This window comes from Podarcis raffonei, chromosome 7 (assembly GCF_027172205.1).
Source record: "Podarcis raffonei isolate rPodRaf1 chromosome 7, rPodRaf1.pri, whole genome shotgun sequence".
NCBI classification, from domain to species: domain Eukaryota; kingdom Metazoa; phylum Chordata; class Lepidosauria; order Squamata; family Lacertidae; genus Podarcis; species Podarcis raffonei.
The window spans coordinates 10,515,727-10,530,184 of NC_070608.1; the positions used below are offsets into that span (position 1 = coordinate 10,515,727).

General features: G+C 45.9%; 1 protein-coding gene across 1 annotated transcript in view; it reads left to right on the forward strand.

The window, feature by feature from the left end:
• The first annotated feature begins 12,031 nt into the window (after positions 1-12,031).
• NDRG1 (N-myc downstream regulated 1) overlaps positions 12,032-14,458 on the forward strand; it is an 82,577-nt gene continuing 80,150 nt past the window's right edge. Inside the window, exon 1 of the mRNA XM_053395266.1 lies at positions 12,032-12,119. Coding sequence (XP_053251241.1) covers positions 12,097-12,119 — 23 coding nt within the window. The 5' untranslated portion in view covers positions 12,032-12,096. The remainder of the gene's footprint in view (positions 12,120-14,458) is intronic.

Genomic DNA, 14,458 nt, shown 5'->3' on the forward strand with positions numbered 1-14,458 from the left:
ATTGTAGAGCTGGATGGTCCAATCCCTTGCAATTCAGGAATCTTCTTGTCAGACATGGAACTCAAACCCACGACCCTGGATTAAGAGACTCCTGCTCTTATCATCTGAGCTATCCCACAGCTTTGATTGGTTCGAATGAGTTGTTTCTGCCAGGCGACGAGGAATACTCAGCAACCTTCTCCACCAAAACTCCAGTCTGTTTCCTGGCTTACATTAAGGCCTGTGCACAACGACTTTTCCTGTTCTTCTGTGCTTCAGAGGGGCCTATTTTGGTTAAAATTAGCCCACTATATAGAGGTGATTTGAGACCGGGTGGTTAACAACAAGGCTGTTGTGCTCCCCACCGCCCGAGGAACATGGGATAAAAACATCCTCCTCTTCGGTTGTTAATCATTTCCAAGCTAACTAAGAAGGCCATTGAGTGGAAAGTCCAACAGCTGTTTCAAAACAAGCCCTTGGAAACCCTTATTTGTTCTGGGTCAAGACCTCCTTCCTTCTCTCTTCGAGAAAAGACCATGTGGGCTCGCTTAGGGTGGCCACAACGTGGGATGTAAACTTCTATTTTTTGCTTAAGGCTGCATGTCAGTTATATGTAAAAAATGCACGCGCCAAGCCATCAGGGCGTAATGAGATGTAATAGCTTGTTCCTGCAAAAGCTTGTTTTCCCACTGCTGGAAAGAGGAGAGGCAGCTGGGAGGTTATTCACTAGCTGTCCATCAACTGCAGCTGGAAGTGGAAGTGCTGGGGTTTGTGCTCACAGATCTCCCCCGCAAGCACATTCTTCCCGACTCATCTCTAGGGATGGGTAAATTTGTCAATTTTGGTTTTTTTCATTTTTAACCACCTGAAGCTCAGTTTTAATCATGTCCTCATCCGTCTGCAAATTTCTTTATTTAAAACAGCCTCCTGAAAATTCAGCTGCAAATCTCTCCTAATATGCATATGTTTGTATGCCGTTTTCCCTGAAACACACAGTTTGCAAAGCAATTTTTTCCCAATAGACTGCATTTTTAATATTATTTTCACATATAGGTGCATTTTGACCCACAGTTTATCCTAGTATTTACATTTTGGAACTCATTATCTGGCTTGAGAGCTGCATTGCAAAATTCAGAGAATGCCTATCTTATGGTTTATGGTACAGTGGTACATCTGGTTGCGAATGGGATCCGTTCTGGAGGCTTGTTCGCAACATGAAAAGAACGCAACCCACAGCGGTGCATCTGCGCATGCGCAGGTTGCAATTCGCAACTTCTGCGAATGCCCTTGTCATCATTTTGCACGTCTGCACATGCGCGAGCAGCAAAACCCGGAAGTAACCCTTTCTGATACTTCCGGGTCACCGCGGGACGTAACCTGATAGAACATAACATGAAGTGGATGTAACATGAGGTATGACTGTATTCTTTTGGAAAGTACAAATTTGGGAGGTTTGCCTTTAAATGAGAACTGAATCAAATATCTCACCTGCGCATCCCATTTTATGCAAACCTGCACTACTGTGCATGCGCAAACAGCAGAGATCCTTTACTGCAGGGGTCGTCAACTGGTCCAGACCCAAGACCCATCTCTGACTCCCAAGCCACACTACAGAACCCATTCACATATTTGCTTTTTATCTATAGTTCCTTTCTAGTCTTGTAATGTTGGAGGAGAAAGGCAAGGGCAAGCTATGGTTAGTCCCTTGCCTCTGAGCCACAGTTTGCAAACCCATGCTTGGTTCAAAAATGGGGGGGAGCTCTCCCGATATTGGACCCCAACTCCCATCAGCACAACATCTAGAGGCCTTCCCGTCTTTGAGCTAAGCATAGTTTGTCCCTTTGCATGCTGTGCTTAAAGTATACCCCTCAACTGTCTGGGGAAAACCAGGACATGCTGTTTCTTTTCATGCAAAACCATGGAAGCCGTTTTGGGTGCCACAATCTTGCCCGCCCTTCAAAAAGGTGCTTTTTTTCAGGGCTGTGATCTTGTGTGGATCATGTGACATGTGACCCAGTTTTTGGCCTGAACGTGTTAGAGGGTATGGTTTCATGTGGTTAGACAGGGCCGTCTTAAGAATATGCAGTGCCGGGGTGCAAAAATCCACCCAGCGCCCCTAGGTCGCCCAGAGTTGTCAACCTTTTTAAAAGGAAATAGTTGTTTACCTTTGGAACGGTTGCGGCACGCAGGGACTCACAGTACCAACCAACGGGGTGCCAGCGCCCCACGCACAGGAGCATACGAAGGTGGATGCGGGTTCCATGCTGGGGTGGGACAAAATGTCAGGTGGCACAGTCGCCGCGTTGTCCACCCGCTGCCCACCCGCATGCCGGCTGTTTCGGCTGCACGCGCGGTTCCTAGAGCACCATGTAATGTTGTGGGCGCTGTGCAATGCATCCTGATGCATGCGCCAAACTGCGGGTTCCTTTGCTGCCTTTCGCTGTCAGCACATGCTCCCAGCGCTGCCCAACTTGGGGTGTCAGTGCAGAACGATGGGGAATGCAAGCAGCAGTGGAGGAAAGATCTGTGGACAGGATCCGTGCACTCCTATTCGTCGGGTTTTCTTGCTGCTGCCGGCACTGTCGGCACGCGGCGGATCCCATCCAGAGATGTTTCATCCACTGCCACTTGCATTCCCCGTCATTCTGCACTGACACCCCATGTTGGGCAGCACTGGGAGCAAGCGCCGACAGCGAAAACACCAGCAAAGGAACCCACAGCTCGGCGCATGCAACAGGATGCGTTGCACAGTGCACACAATATTATACAGTGCTCTGGGTGCAGTGCCAAAATAGTTAGCCGCCATGCAGTTGAGGTGAGAGCCGACAGCCGAGCGGAGCGGAGTCTGTTGGAGCGCCATGGGTTCTTCTGCTGCGGGCAGCTCGGCACAAGTTCAGGGGCAAGCATTGGAGTCCGAAAAAGAGCCCTCCCACAGTAGAAGAGCCCACAGCACTCCGACAGGCTCTGCTTCGCTTGGCTGCCAGCGGCTCTTCCTCGGACTTCAGTCCTCAGCCCCGGACTCTCGACCTGGTGCCCCTAAGAGCCCGGCACCTGGGTGCCATGCACCCCAGCGCCAATGGTTAAGGTGGCCCTGTGGTTAGAGAAAAGGAGGAAATCAAGGAGATAAAATCCACAGATGAGAAGAGAAGGGAAGAGGGAGCTTATGAGTCCACAGCAATACCCTCAAAATATCTGAGCCATCATTTAGAGATCAGGAAAAGCAGGGCTGGTCCTGCAGTGCAGCAGAGGGAATGGGGTGTGCATTTGGGCTATGCTTCAAGCAGAAGAAAGGTCTTGGCACAAGGCAAACTCAGCATCAGACTTGAGCCAAAGCCTCTGTCCAAATTCAAACTGTAAACACGCACATCCCAAACATCCCTCTAGCTTTCTTTGTCCCTCTCCCAATCTCTGACGGGTGTCACATTCCAAAGGCTGGAGCCGTTAAAAATGGCTCGTCCCTTTTGTTAGGCCCCCGAGTTTGCCAGCCAAACCCACAGCGACAGGCCCATTCCTTCTGACCAAGGCAGGCAAACACATGCCCATATCCAGCACAGAAACAGAACCCTGTGTGGTCTTGATAAATGAGGGGCCTACGATGGCTCTCCTCCTCTTCCAAAATCTTCAGAGGCGCCTGCCAAAGCTTTCTTGGAGGAAAGAATTATGAGTTTGGTGGAAGGCTGAAGGCTGACTCAGTCTGGCAGACTTTTGTGTTTTTGTCTTCCTGGCGAGTCCGTTTCAGCTGCTTTTGGGAATGGATAGGAAAGGGGTTTCGCTGGCTGCCACGAACAGGAAAACATTGCTGTGCTGGATCAAACCAAAGTCCTATTTAACCCAGAAACCTGTTCCCCACAATGGCCTATAAGGAAGCCTTCAGAGAAAACAGGAGGGTAGTAGTAGTAATAATAGTAATAGTAATAGTAATAGTAATAGTAATAATAATAATAATAATAATAATAATAATAATAATAATAATATATTTGTACCCTGCCCATCTGGCTGGGCTTCTAAAAGGCTTCTAAAAGTCTGGTAGTTGTTCTCTTTGACATCTGGTGGGAGGGCGTTCCACAGGGCGGGCGCCACTACCAAGAAGGCCCTCTGCCTGGTTCCCTGTAACTTGGCTTTTTGCACGGAGGGAATCACCAGAAGGCCCTCGGCGCTGGACCTCAGTGTCCGGGTAGAACGGTGGGGGTGGAGACGCTCCTTCAGGCATACAGGACCGAGGCTGCTTAGGGCTTTAAAGGTCAGCACCAATACTTTGAATTGTGCTCGGAAACATACTGGGAGCCAATGTAGGTCTTTCAAGACCGGTGTTATGCGGTCTCGGCGGCCACTCCCAGTCACCAGTCTAGCTGCCACACTCTGGATTAGTTGTAGTTTCCAGGTCACCTTCAAAGGTAGCCTCACATAGAGTGCATTGCAGTAGTCCAAGCGGGAGATAACCAGAGCATGCACCACTCTGGCAAGGTGCAGATTTAGAAATAATGACTCTTCTTGAAATAGAAATGCAAAACATCTCACCACAGTGGGGAAGTCTGCAACCAAATGACTTTTGTGGCTGCTCAATCCTGGTGTTAACTGCGGAGGGTCAACTTCCAGGCTCCTCATTATCCCCCTTTCCGGAGTTTTGTTATCTTGAAACCAGACTATGGTTGGGTTTCTGGGCTGCAAAATAGAGGGCTCTTTCAAAAAGAGGGCTGCCCTCTGTAAAATGGGACACACACGGCTACTGTACCTCTCTGTCTCTCCAGGTTTCGAGTGCATTTTGACCCCCGTGCTACAAAACGATGACAGAAGAATGTGGGGGGAAATGCTTACTGGATAATTCCAGGAAAATGGTTTCCAGCATTCTGCTCATAGGAGGCAAATAATGCTAATCTTGGCATTCAGCTAGCTTGGAGATATCTCTTGCCCCAAATGTGCCCACCCCCCTCCTTAAAACTCACCTTTTCGGATTTGTTGATTTGCCTCCCTGAGGGGGAAGCTGGAAAAAAACACACGCAGACTGGCTATGGAAAATGGGAGAGGCCTATTTATCCGTTTGTCCTTCCCTACTGGTCTGGAGATAATGAATGAATATAAGAACACAAAATAGTTATTGATAGGGCCGCCACATTTTCTCCTGCCAAAGCGCCTGTGCCTTTAACGTCACTGAAACTCAACAGGTGAAGATTTCCCTGCTACAGAGTTACAGTCGCAGAAGGGGGGGGAAATTGCCTGTTTAATTTTAGGGTTTTCCACCTGTTTTCCTGCACAAGTGCCTGTGCCTTTAAACAAGTCACTCCTGCCGCAGATATTGTCACAGAGAAAGCTTTGCCTGTTGAATTTCAGCCTGTCATAGAGCTCCATTGTCCGACACCGCAAGAGCAATGATTTATTTTTTTAAAATTCACTTGTATTTAAAAGAGACCCTTCTCAAGTCTCACTGTCCAAAACAGTATGCAGAATGAAACACAGCCATCCTTTGAATGCCACGCTTCTCTGAATTTTGCAGCTCAGTTCTCCAGCATTTATAAAAATGCGCATATTAGGGTACACAGGTATATGTTGATGAAAAGGCCATACACAACTGTATTATATTTGGGGGTTATCATTATTCTTTAGCAAAAAAAATGTGTGTACATTTGGCAAAATTGCATGCAAACATAATGTATCTTAGGAGAAATTAGCACTAAAATACAATTAATTATCCTGAGGATTTATTTATTTTTAATTGCAAACTTTATGTGGAAATGCAAAGAATTGAGCTTAAGATGGGAGAGAGCCAGTGTGGAGAAGTGGTTAGAGTGTTGGACTATGACCTGGGAGACCAGGGTTTGAATCCCACTTGAACTATGATACTCACAGGGTGACCTTGAGCCAGTCATTGCCTCTCAGCCTAACCTACCTCACAGGGGGGTTGCAAGGACAAAATGGAGGAGGGGCGGACCATATACCCCACTTGGAGCTCCTTAGAGGAAAGGGGGGGTGCAATAAATAAATGTGAGAAACTTGGAGGATCCAAAATTTCAGCTTTCCCCCAACCCTTTGCCCAAAAGACGGTGCATCACCCGTAGCCTCCTATTCATTTAATAGATGTCTGTGGCAGTTAGAAATATGTATGGCCAATGAATGAAAAGGGATTTTAAGGAAGCAGAGGCAGCAGAACTGCTGTTGTGAAAGCTGCTTTCCTGTCAATATATCAGCTTTGTTTCTTGAAGTCACTTTGCAGACGGGAACTCTGTCCTGGAGTGTGTAATAAATTACAGATCTTATGATGCAGAAGGAATGTGAAATCCAGGGTCAGGGAGGGCTGTGTCTCCATCAGGATGCATAGATCTTTGAACACAGCTTTTTTTAAAAAAAAAATGCATGTGACTTGTAAGGTTGCTCCATTATTTCTGGGTCGTGTGGAGCGCAACCCAAAAACACTCAACCCGAAGCTACTTCAGCCCAAGGTATGACTGCACTATGCTTCTGTTGGTGCAGCCTAGAACAGCATTTGCTTTTTTTGCTGCTGCATCACACTGTTAACCCAACACGACTTGTCCATGGAAACTCCTAGGTCTCATTCAGACTCCCTTGGGAGGTGATGGACTCTCTTTTTTTTTAAAGATATTTATTAAAGTTTTCAATTTTTTATGCAAACAAAAGACAAACAAACAAAATTAAAAAAACCATATAGTTCATAGTACATCATTTTCAATAACATATTTCTCTGACCTCCTCATACCTCCCCTTCTTGTATTCCATTTCAAATTATTTGTTCAGCAAATCCTTAACTTAAAGCATTACAGCTTATAATAACACCTTGTTTTCTATCCAATCATTTTTTTCATATTCCTTTATACCATTACAGCTAGAAACCACTCAATTTCAATCCAGCATCATTCAGCATTCCTTAATTTTACAATATTTCTGTAAGTAGTCCTTAAATTTTTTCCAATCTTCTTCTGCCGACTCTTCTCCCTGGTCACGGATTCTGCCAGTCATTTCTGCCAATCCCATACAGTCAATCATCTTCATCTGCCATTCTTCCAGAGTGGGTAGATCTTGCGTCTTCCAATACTTTGCGATGAGTATTCTTGCTGCTGTTGTGGCATACATAAAAAACGTTCTATCCTTCTTTGACACCAATTGGCCGGCCATGCCCAGGAGAAAGGTGGAGGTGGTGGACTCTCCATCCTTGGAGGTCTTTAAGCAGAGATTAGATGGCCACCTGCCACCGATGCTTTAGTTGAGATTCCTGCATTGCAGAGGGTTGGACTAGATGGCCCTCATGGTCCCTTCCAACTCTCCAATTCTACGATTCTATGAACTAATAATAATAATAATAATTTTATACCCCACCCTTCCCGGTTCAAAAACCGGGTGGCTAACAACAAATTTAAAACACTTAATTATAAAAGCAGCATAAAATGCAGTATAAAAACATGAATAACAATAAAAATCAAAATTTAGGGGAAATAAGCATTAGATAATCCCCAGGGCTAGCTGGCTGAATTGGTCCTACTTGGGCCAGCAAGGAGGCCAGGGGAGAATTAGCTGTGGCGTCTTAGAGCGGGTGATCTTCATAAAAGGGGAAGGGTGGGGGAGAGAAGGGAAATAAAAGATCAGGCTGAATTCAAATTAGAGGCCAGGCGGAATAGCTCTGTCTTACAGGCCTGACGGAAGGAAGATAAATCCTGCAGGGCCCTGGTCTCATGAGACAGAGCATTCCACCAGTTCGGAGCCATCACTGAAAAGGCCCTGGACCTGGTGGAGGATAATCTGACTTCCTTAGGGTCCAGGACCTCTAAACTATGGTTATTCATGGGCCTTAAGGTCCTCTGCGGTCCTCTTCCATCATCCCTGACTTTTGCCCCTGCTGGCTGTGTGTTATGTACTAAGTTGAATAGGATCCAAAAGGCAACAGTCTGATTGGTCCTAGAACAATAGGATTCAGAATGCAGCAATCTGATTGGTCCTAGAATAATAGGGTCCAGAATGCAGCAGTCTGATTGGTCCACGAGAGCCACCCAATCCAGCTCCAGGAGGAAGTGAATACGCAACCTGATTGGCCTACAGGTGAATCCTGGAATTAGCCAATCACGTGGGGCCCATTGTGTAAATAATGTATATAAAGCAGACATTCTGGGGGAACTTCCATTCCTCCTCACCACTATGAGCTGAATAAAGAGCATGAAATTTCATTGTGACTGATCCCAAACATCTGGCAGCCACCACCTTCCCAGTGTGGTGTGTTGGTTAAGAGCAGTAGACTCGTAATCTGGTGAACCAGGTTCGCGTCTCCGCTCCTCCACATGCAGCTGCTGGGTGACCTTGGGCTAGTCACACTTCTCTGAAGTCTCTCAGCCCCACTCACCTCACAGAGTGTTTGCTGTGGGGGAGGAAGGGAAAGGAGAATGTTAGCCGCTTTGAGACTCCCTAGGGTAGTGATAAAGCGGGATATCAAATCCAAACTTTTCTTGCCTGCCCATGAAAATGGAAATATTTTGTATCCGGATGGGATGAGGGAAGACGCTCTTTGATTGTTTTCTACAGCCATATTCTGGTGACCACCAATGTGGCCGTTTCTCGGCCTCCGAGCAAATGGCAAGCTGCTCCACCTTTGCCCTCCCTCATTCCAGCCTTCCCTTCTGCTTTGCAACCGCTACAAAGATTCGGTTCCTTCTGTTTGCTTTCTCTATCTTCCCTTTTAAAAGGAAATGCAAACATGAGTCACGGCCCTGTGTTGACTGGGAAGACTGGCTTTTGGGGTGTGTGCGTGTGTGTGCGCATAAAATGCTTTGTGTGACCCTCTGCACGTCTCCTGGCAGCCAGGAAAAAAGCTCTCCCAAAAAACCCCAGCTCACATGCCTTTACTGGCTACTTTTGGCAATTGCATCACAGGCTTAATAATGACTGTTCTCTTCCAGCCAAAAGTTCTAACCAAGGCCTGCAGGCTGCTGCCTTTCTTCCTCCTCGTCTTGTGCAAAGATGATTGCCACCTCTCTTTCCCAGCCCAGTTGCTGGGTCCAACGTGCTGAAGTTCAACAGGTTAAGCTGTTTCCTCTGCAGAAATGTGAAACTCTCCGCTCAAATGAATTTCTTTGCGCCAGACTACTTCTTAAAGAAAGACACAGTGAAAGAGAGCCAGTGTGGTGTAGTGGTTAAGAGCGGTAGTCTCGTAATCTGGGGAACCGGGTTTGCGTCTCCGCTCCTCCACATGCAGCTGCTCGGTGACCTTGGGCCAGTCACACTTCTTTGAAGTCTCTCAGCCCCACTCACCTCACAGAGTGTTTGTTGTAGGGGAGGAAGGGAAAGGAGATTGTTAGCCGCTTTGAGACTCCTTAAAGGGAGTGAAAGGCGGGATATCAAATCCAAAACACTCTTCTTCTACACAGGAGCTGGGCCAGAAGAAAGCAGGTGGCAACCCTAAATGCTGGGGGGAAACCTTTTGAATTGGGTCCAATTGATAGCTGCAATATCCAGGCCACTTCACAATCAAATGTTCATGTTATATTCTGCGCAGGTGTTATGGTAAGGGAGATCCTTCGCTTTCTGTCTGCATTGTGTTCCTCTTGCAGCAAAGTTGATGAGGTGTGATGGAATGGCCACAAACACTCCAACTTCTCAGGGTATGAATCATAATATGCTGATGAGACACCTTCTGTAGAACTAACTAGAAGTAAGTACGTATTATGTGTATGTTTTTAGTCTTTCTGGCTTTCAAGTTATTTTAGTGCTTGGTTTTTTTTAGCGTTGGTTATGTCTGTCTTATTTGTATTTGTATTTTTTAATGTAGAGCCCACGGGGTTTTATTGAAGGGCAGTATAAAAAGCTCTTGAATGAGTGATACAGGCTGGTATTTTGATGCCAACCATGTTGTGTTGGTGCTGCAAAAAAAAATATGCGTATGCGGAACGGCCACCCCCAAATATACACCTGTCAGATGGTACCTGACTGAGTAAGTTACCAAAGATGTGCAAAACTGAATCTGGTATACAGTGATACCTCGGGTTAAAGCAGTTTACAAGCTACAAGCTGAAGAAGCAACAAAAATCACACACACCTTATGACAATCTGATCCAATACAAAAAAGTCATAATAAAAACATAACTTTAAAGTAAGGTAAAGGTAAAGGGAACCCTGACCGTTAGGTCCAGTCGCAAACGACTCTGAGGTTGTGGCGCTCATCTCGCTTTACTGGCCGAGGGAGCAGGTGTACAGTTTCTGGGTCATGTGGCCAGCATGACTAAGCCGCTTCTGTAAATTGTGTTTCTAAAGGAACTTTTGTCATTGCCAAATGCCAATGTATTTGCATTATTAAGTTTGTTATGAATAAAAAATCATTTCAATTTAGAGCTTAATAATTATTTCACCATTAATATGCTTCTTCTTAATTGTATTTCACTATTAATGTACTTCTTCTTAATTGTACTTCAGTTCAACAATTACTTTGATAAAATACGTATTTTGTTATGTGCAAATGGCTTTAGGTACCTATTAGGTCCATAAATTACCACATAGCATATATTCAACACAAAAAACAGTGACAATTTGTTGTTGACAAAGGACAGCTGGATATATAAAGGGCCCAATTGCCTTCAGTAGCTTAGGGCCTCATCAAACCTAAATCTGGCCCTGATCCTGAGACATGAGGGTCTGATCTTAGGTGAAGTCTCCTCCATCCCTCAATGCTGCCACAGAAAAAGGGTGAGCGGGATTCTGGGCAATGATATATAACAAATTGAAGAAAATGTTTAAAATTACTTTTATTGAGAAACCAGAAGCTTTTCTTTTAGGGATAATTGTACAGAGTTACCTAAAAACAAAAAGACAAAAAAACCCACCCCGCTTATGTGTGCCACAACAGCAACCAGGATACTTTATGCACGGAGATGGAAAGAAGATTCTGTACCCACCAAGAAACTTGGGAAAATTAGTGGATTATTTGAAATGTGACTGTGCACACATAAATTCATTGCAGGGCCGTCTTACCCATAGGAACTAGGGGTGCGGGGCACCCGGGCGCCGGGCTTTCAGGGACGCCAGGCCGAGAGTTGAGTCTAGGGAAGAGCCCACCCATCAGTCAGAGCGCCGCGAGTTTGGGGGCATGCCTGGGACTGGGCAACCAGGGGGGCGCCGGGTGGATCTTTGCACCCCGGCGCCTCATATGCTTAAGACAGCCCTGGTTCATGGGCAGGATTAACTTAAACCAAAAAGTTAAAATAGAACTTAAAAGGAAACCAAGGAGTAATGCATAATTGGAATAATGAAGAAAATGCGGTGTTACAAATTAAAATAAAATTTAGAAACCGCAAAAGGGGTGGGGTGGGAGTCATGATATGTTTGTTTATTGTAATATCAGATTTGTATTGTTGTCAAAATACTTTTTTTAAAAAAACTGAAAAATGAAATATATTAAAAGAAAGTAAATTCAAATGGCCAAAGCCAAATCTCACAGGATCTTTCCCTGTCAAGTTTCAGAAAGCAGCCATGTCTTTGCAACAGTGAGGAGTAGTAGCATGGCTGTTGTTGTTTTTCATGCAGCCTCTGAATTCTGTGCCCAGCACAATGTTAGGCGGGTGTTTTTCTGCGCCCCTGCAGAATTATGCGCACAATGTGAATGAGTAGGGAGGAGGGGGAATGGCGGAAAGAGAGACAGGGCCTCTGGCCTTGACGTGTCTTATGCACACTTCTCGGAAGCAACGCCGGCCCTCGTGAGGAACGCATCCAGCTTCCCCTGCCGTCGCTTCGCTTCTGTGCAGCAATTTAATTCCCTCCCCAGCGGCTCCCGCCCTGACCCAAATGTCCGCCATTGAACAGATGTTGTCTTGTAAGCCTTTCCTAAGCAGCTCCATTTTCCAATCAGAATTGTGACGGGAATTATGTCCAGAAGATAATTACAGTGTTTATAAAAAGGAAGTCTTGTTGGCTCGGGTGGGGAAAATGGCCTTGGAGCTGGGCGAAATCCAGGTCAGCCTCTGAGCTGCTACAAATGCCTCGACTTGTATGATTTGACTCCCTCCCCCCCCCCCAAAGGCAGCTTTTCTCGATTCGGCTCTCAGGGACTACATGCCATTTTTAACTGCAAACCAAGGACGGAAGGGCAGGATCCTGGTTGGTCCCCAACTTGAGTGAGCGAGCAACACATCAATGCATGCGGTATCGACTACCAGGTAAAAATCCATCTATTAAAGAGCTATTGGAGCTTTGTGGCAAGTTGCTAGAATTGATTTTCTTGCACTTTCACCTTCCCCTCCTCCCACCCCAAGCTGTATCTGAATTGAACTGTAAGGTGCTTGGGGCAGAGGACTCGCTTCCTTCTATCGCTGCATTTAGGGGGTTGGACTAGATTGCACTTTCAACTTTCTTGACTGCTTCTAAGGAAAGCTTCTCTTTCCTTCCTCTCGGGCGAGGCTCTTTCCAAAGCTGCACAACGGGCAGAAATCCTACAGCTGCAGCTTTTCCGACAGCATGCCTTGGTGGGGAAGAGCGTCACCTGTTGAATTTCCACCTTCGGCCATACAGTTTGTTTTGAAATTCTATATGATTAAAGGTGCTGAGACGAAATATTTAACATGTATTTGAAGTGCGTAAGCTGTCTAGAACTCTAGAGTACTGCAGTCTTTGAGGCAGGTGAACAACTCAGCTTTGTCCTATGTGCGTTGCATATCTCCCAAGTCTTTTAATGGAGGGGGTATTTTCTACTAAAAGTGCCATCTTAAACACACTTACTTGAGCGTAAGTCACACTGAACGCTTTGGGGGTTTGCTTGTGAGTAAGGACGCAAATTCCTGGTGAGATGTGCAAGCCCCTCTCCTCTCGTTCGGCAAAGGGGTCAAAAACATGTGCTGCAGAAAAGCTGCAATCTGCTTTCCTGATGCCTTAAGAAAAAGCTGGGAAGCAGCTGGAGGGATTTGGATTGGAGCTTCATCAATGGAGAAGCGAATGGCTAAGCTCGTTTCCTTGCAGTTTCCCCAATCAAAACACCCCAGCGGTGCTAATAGCAGCTTCAAAGAGGCTGGAGGGGTTGGGGAGACACTTCAGGAAGATAAAAAAGTGTTTATTTGTTTGTTTGATTGATTGATTGATTTCATTAAATCATTAAACTTGGGTGTTTAAAAAAACAACCCTCATAGCGGTTTACAAAAATATAAGACTATACAATCAGGAAAAATTCAACAGCCCTACTTTAAAATATACAGTGGTACCTAAGGTTAAGAACTTAATTCGTTCCAGAGGTCCGTTCTTAACCTGAAACTGTTCTTAACCTGAGGTACCACTTTAGCTAATGGGGCCTCCTCCTGCTGCAGCCACACGATTTCTGTTCTCATCCTGAAGTAAAGCTCTTAACCCAAGGTACTATTTCTGGGTTAGCGGAGTCTGTAACCTGAAGCATCTGCAACCTGAGGTAAGGTAAAAGTAAAGGAACTGGCCGACTCTGGGGTTGCGGTGCTCATCTCGCCTTATTGGCCGAGGGAGCCAGCGTACAGCTTCCGGGTCATGTGGCCAGCATGACCAAGCCGCTTCTGGCGAACCAGAGCAGCGCACGGAAACGCCATTTACCTTCCCACCGGAGGGGTACCTGTTTACCTACTTGCACTTGGACATGCTTTCGAACTGCTAGGTTGGCAGGAGCAGGGACCGAGCAACAGGAGCTCACCCTGTTACAGGGATTTGAACTGCCGACCTTCTAACTGGCAAGTCCTAGGCTCTGTGGTTTAACCACAGCGCCACCCGCATCCCGCAACCCGAGGTACCACTGTACAAAAGTTAAAAAACTAAAACAGATTAAAATCACATCGACTTCCAAAGCGTCTGGGTAGCATTGTCAAAATGAGAATCTCTTTAGCAGGTGCCAAATAGAGTAAAGTGAAGATTTCTGCTTGATTTCAAGAGGCGGGGAGTTCCAAAGTATAACTGGGACCCCACTCCAAACGGTTCCTGCAGACGCAAAGGGAACAGGTATAGGAAGAAGAAAGTTTTAAAGCAGAGGTTGGATGGTCATCTGTCATGGATGCTTTAGCTGAGAATCCTTCATTGCAGAGGGTTGGACTAGATGGCCTCGGGGTCCCTTCCAACTCTACATTTGTAAGAGTTAAACACCCCGCGCTCCGGCAATGCAGGGCTCTAAGTGAGAAGGTGGTGGGGCAGACACAGGTGGAAGTTTGGAAAGGAAGGCTGAGCTGTTCTAGAAAAGAAAGACTCAGGATGACTGCCTCTTAGGGGCTGTGCATTTCCCACCTGGAAATAATAATAATAATAATAATAATAATAATAATAATAATAATAATAATAAATTTTATTTATACCCCGCCCTCCCCGGCCAGAGCCGGGCTCAGGGTGGCTAACACCAGTAAAATTACAGTAAAAACATAATAGGGGGGGGGACCAATTTAAAATACAGGTTAAAATGCAATTTAAAATTCAGCCTCATTTTAATAGTAGCCCATAGATCAAAACCATATGGGGAGTGAAACATAAAGGTCAGACTGAGTCCAAGCCAAAGGCCAAG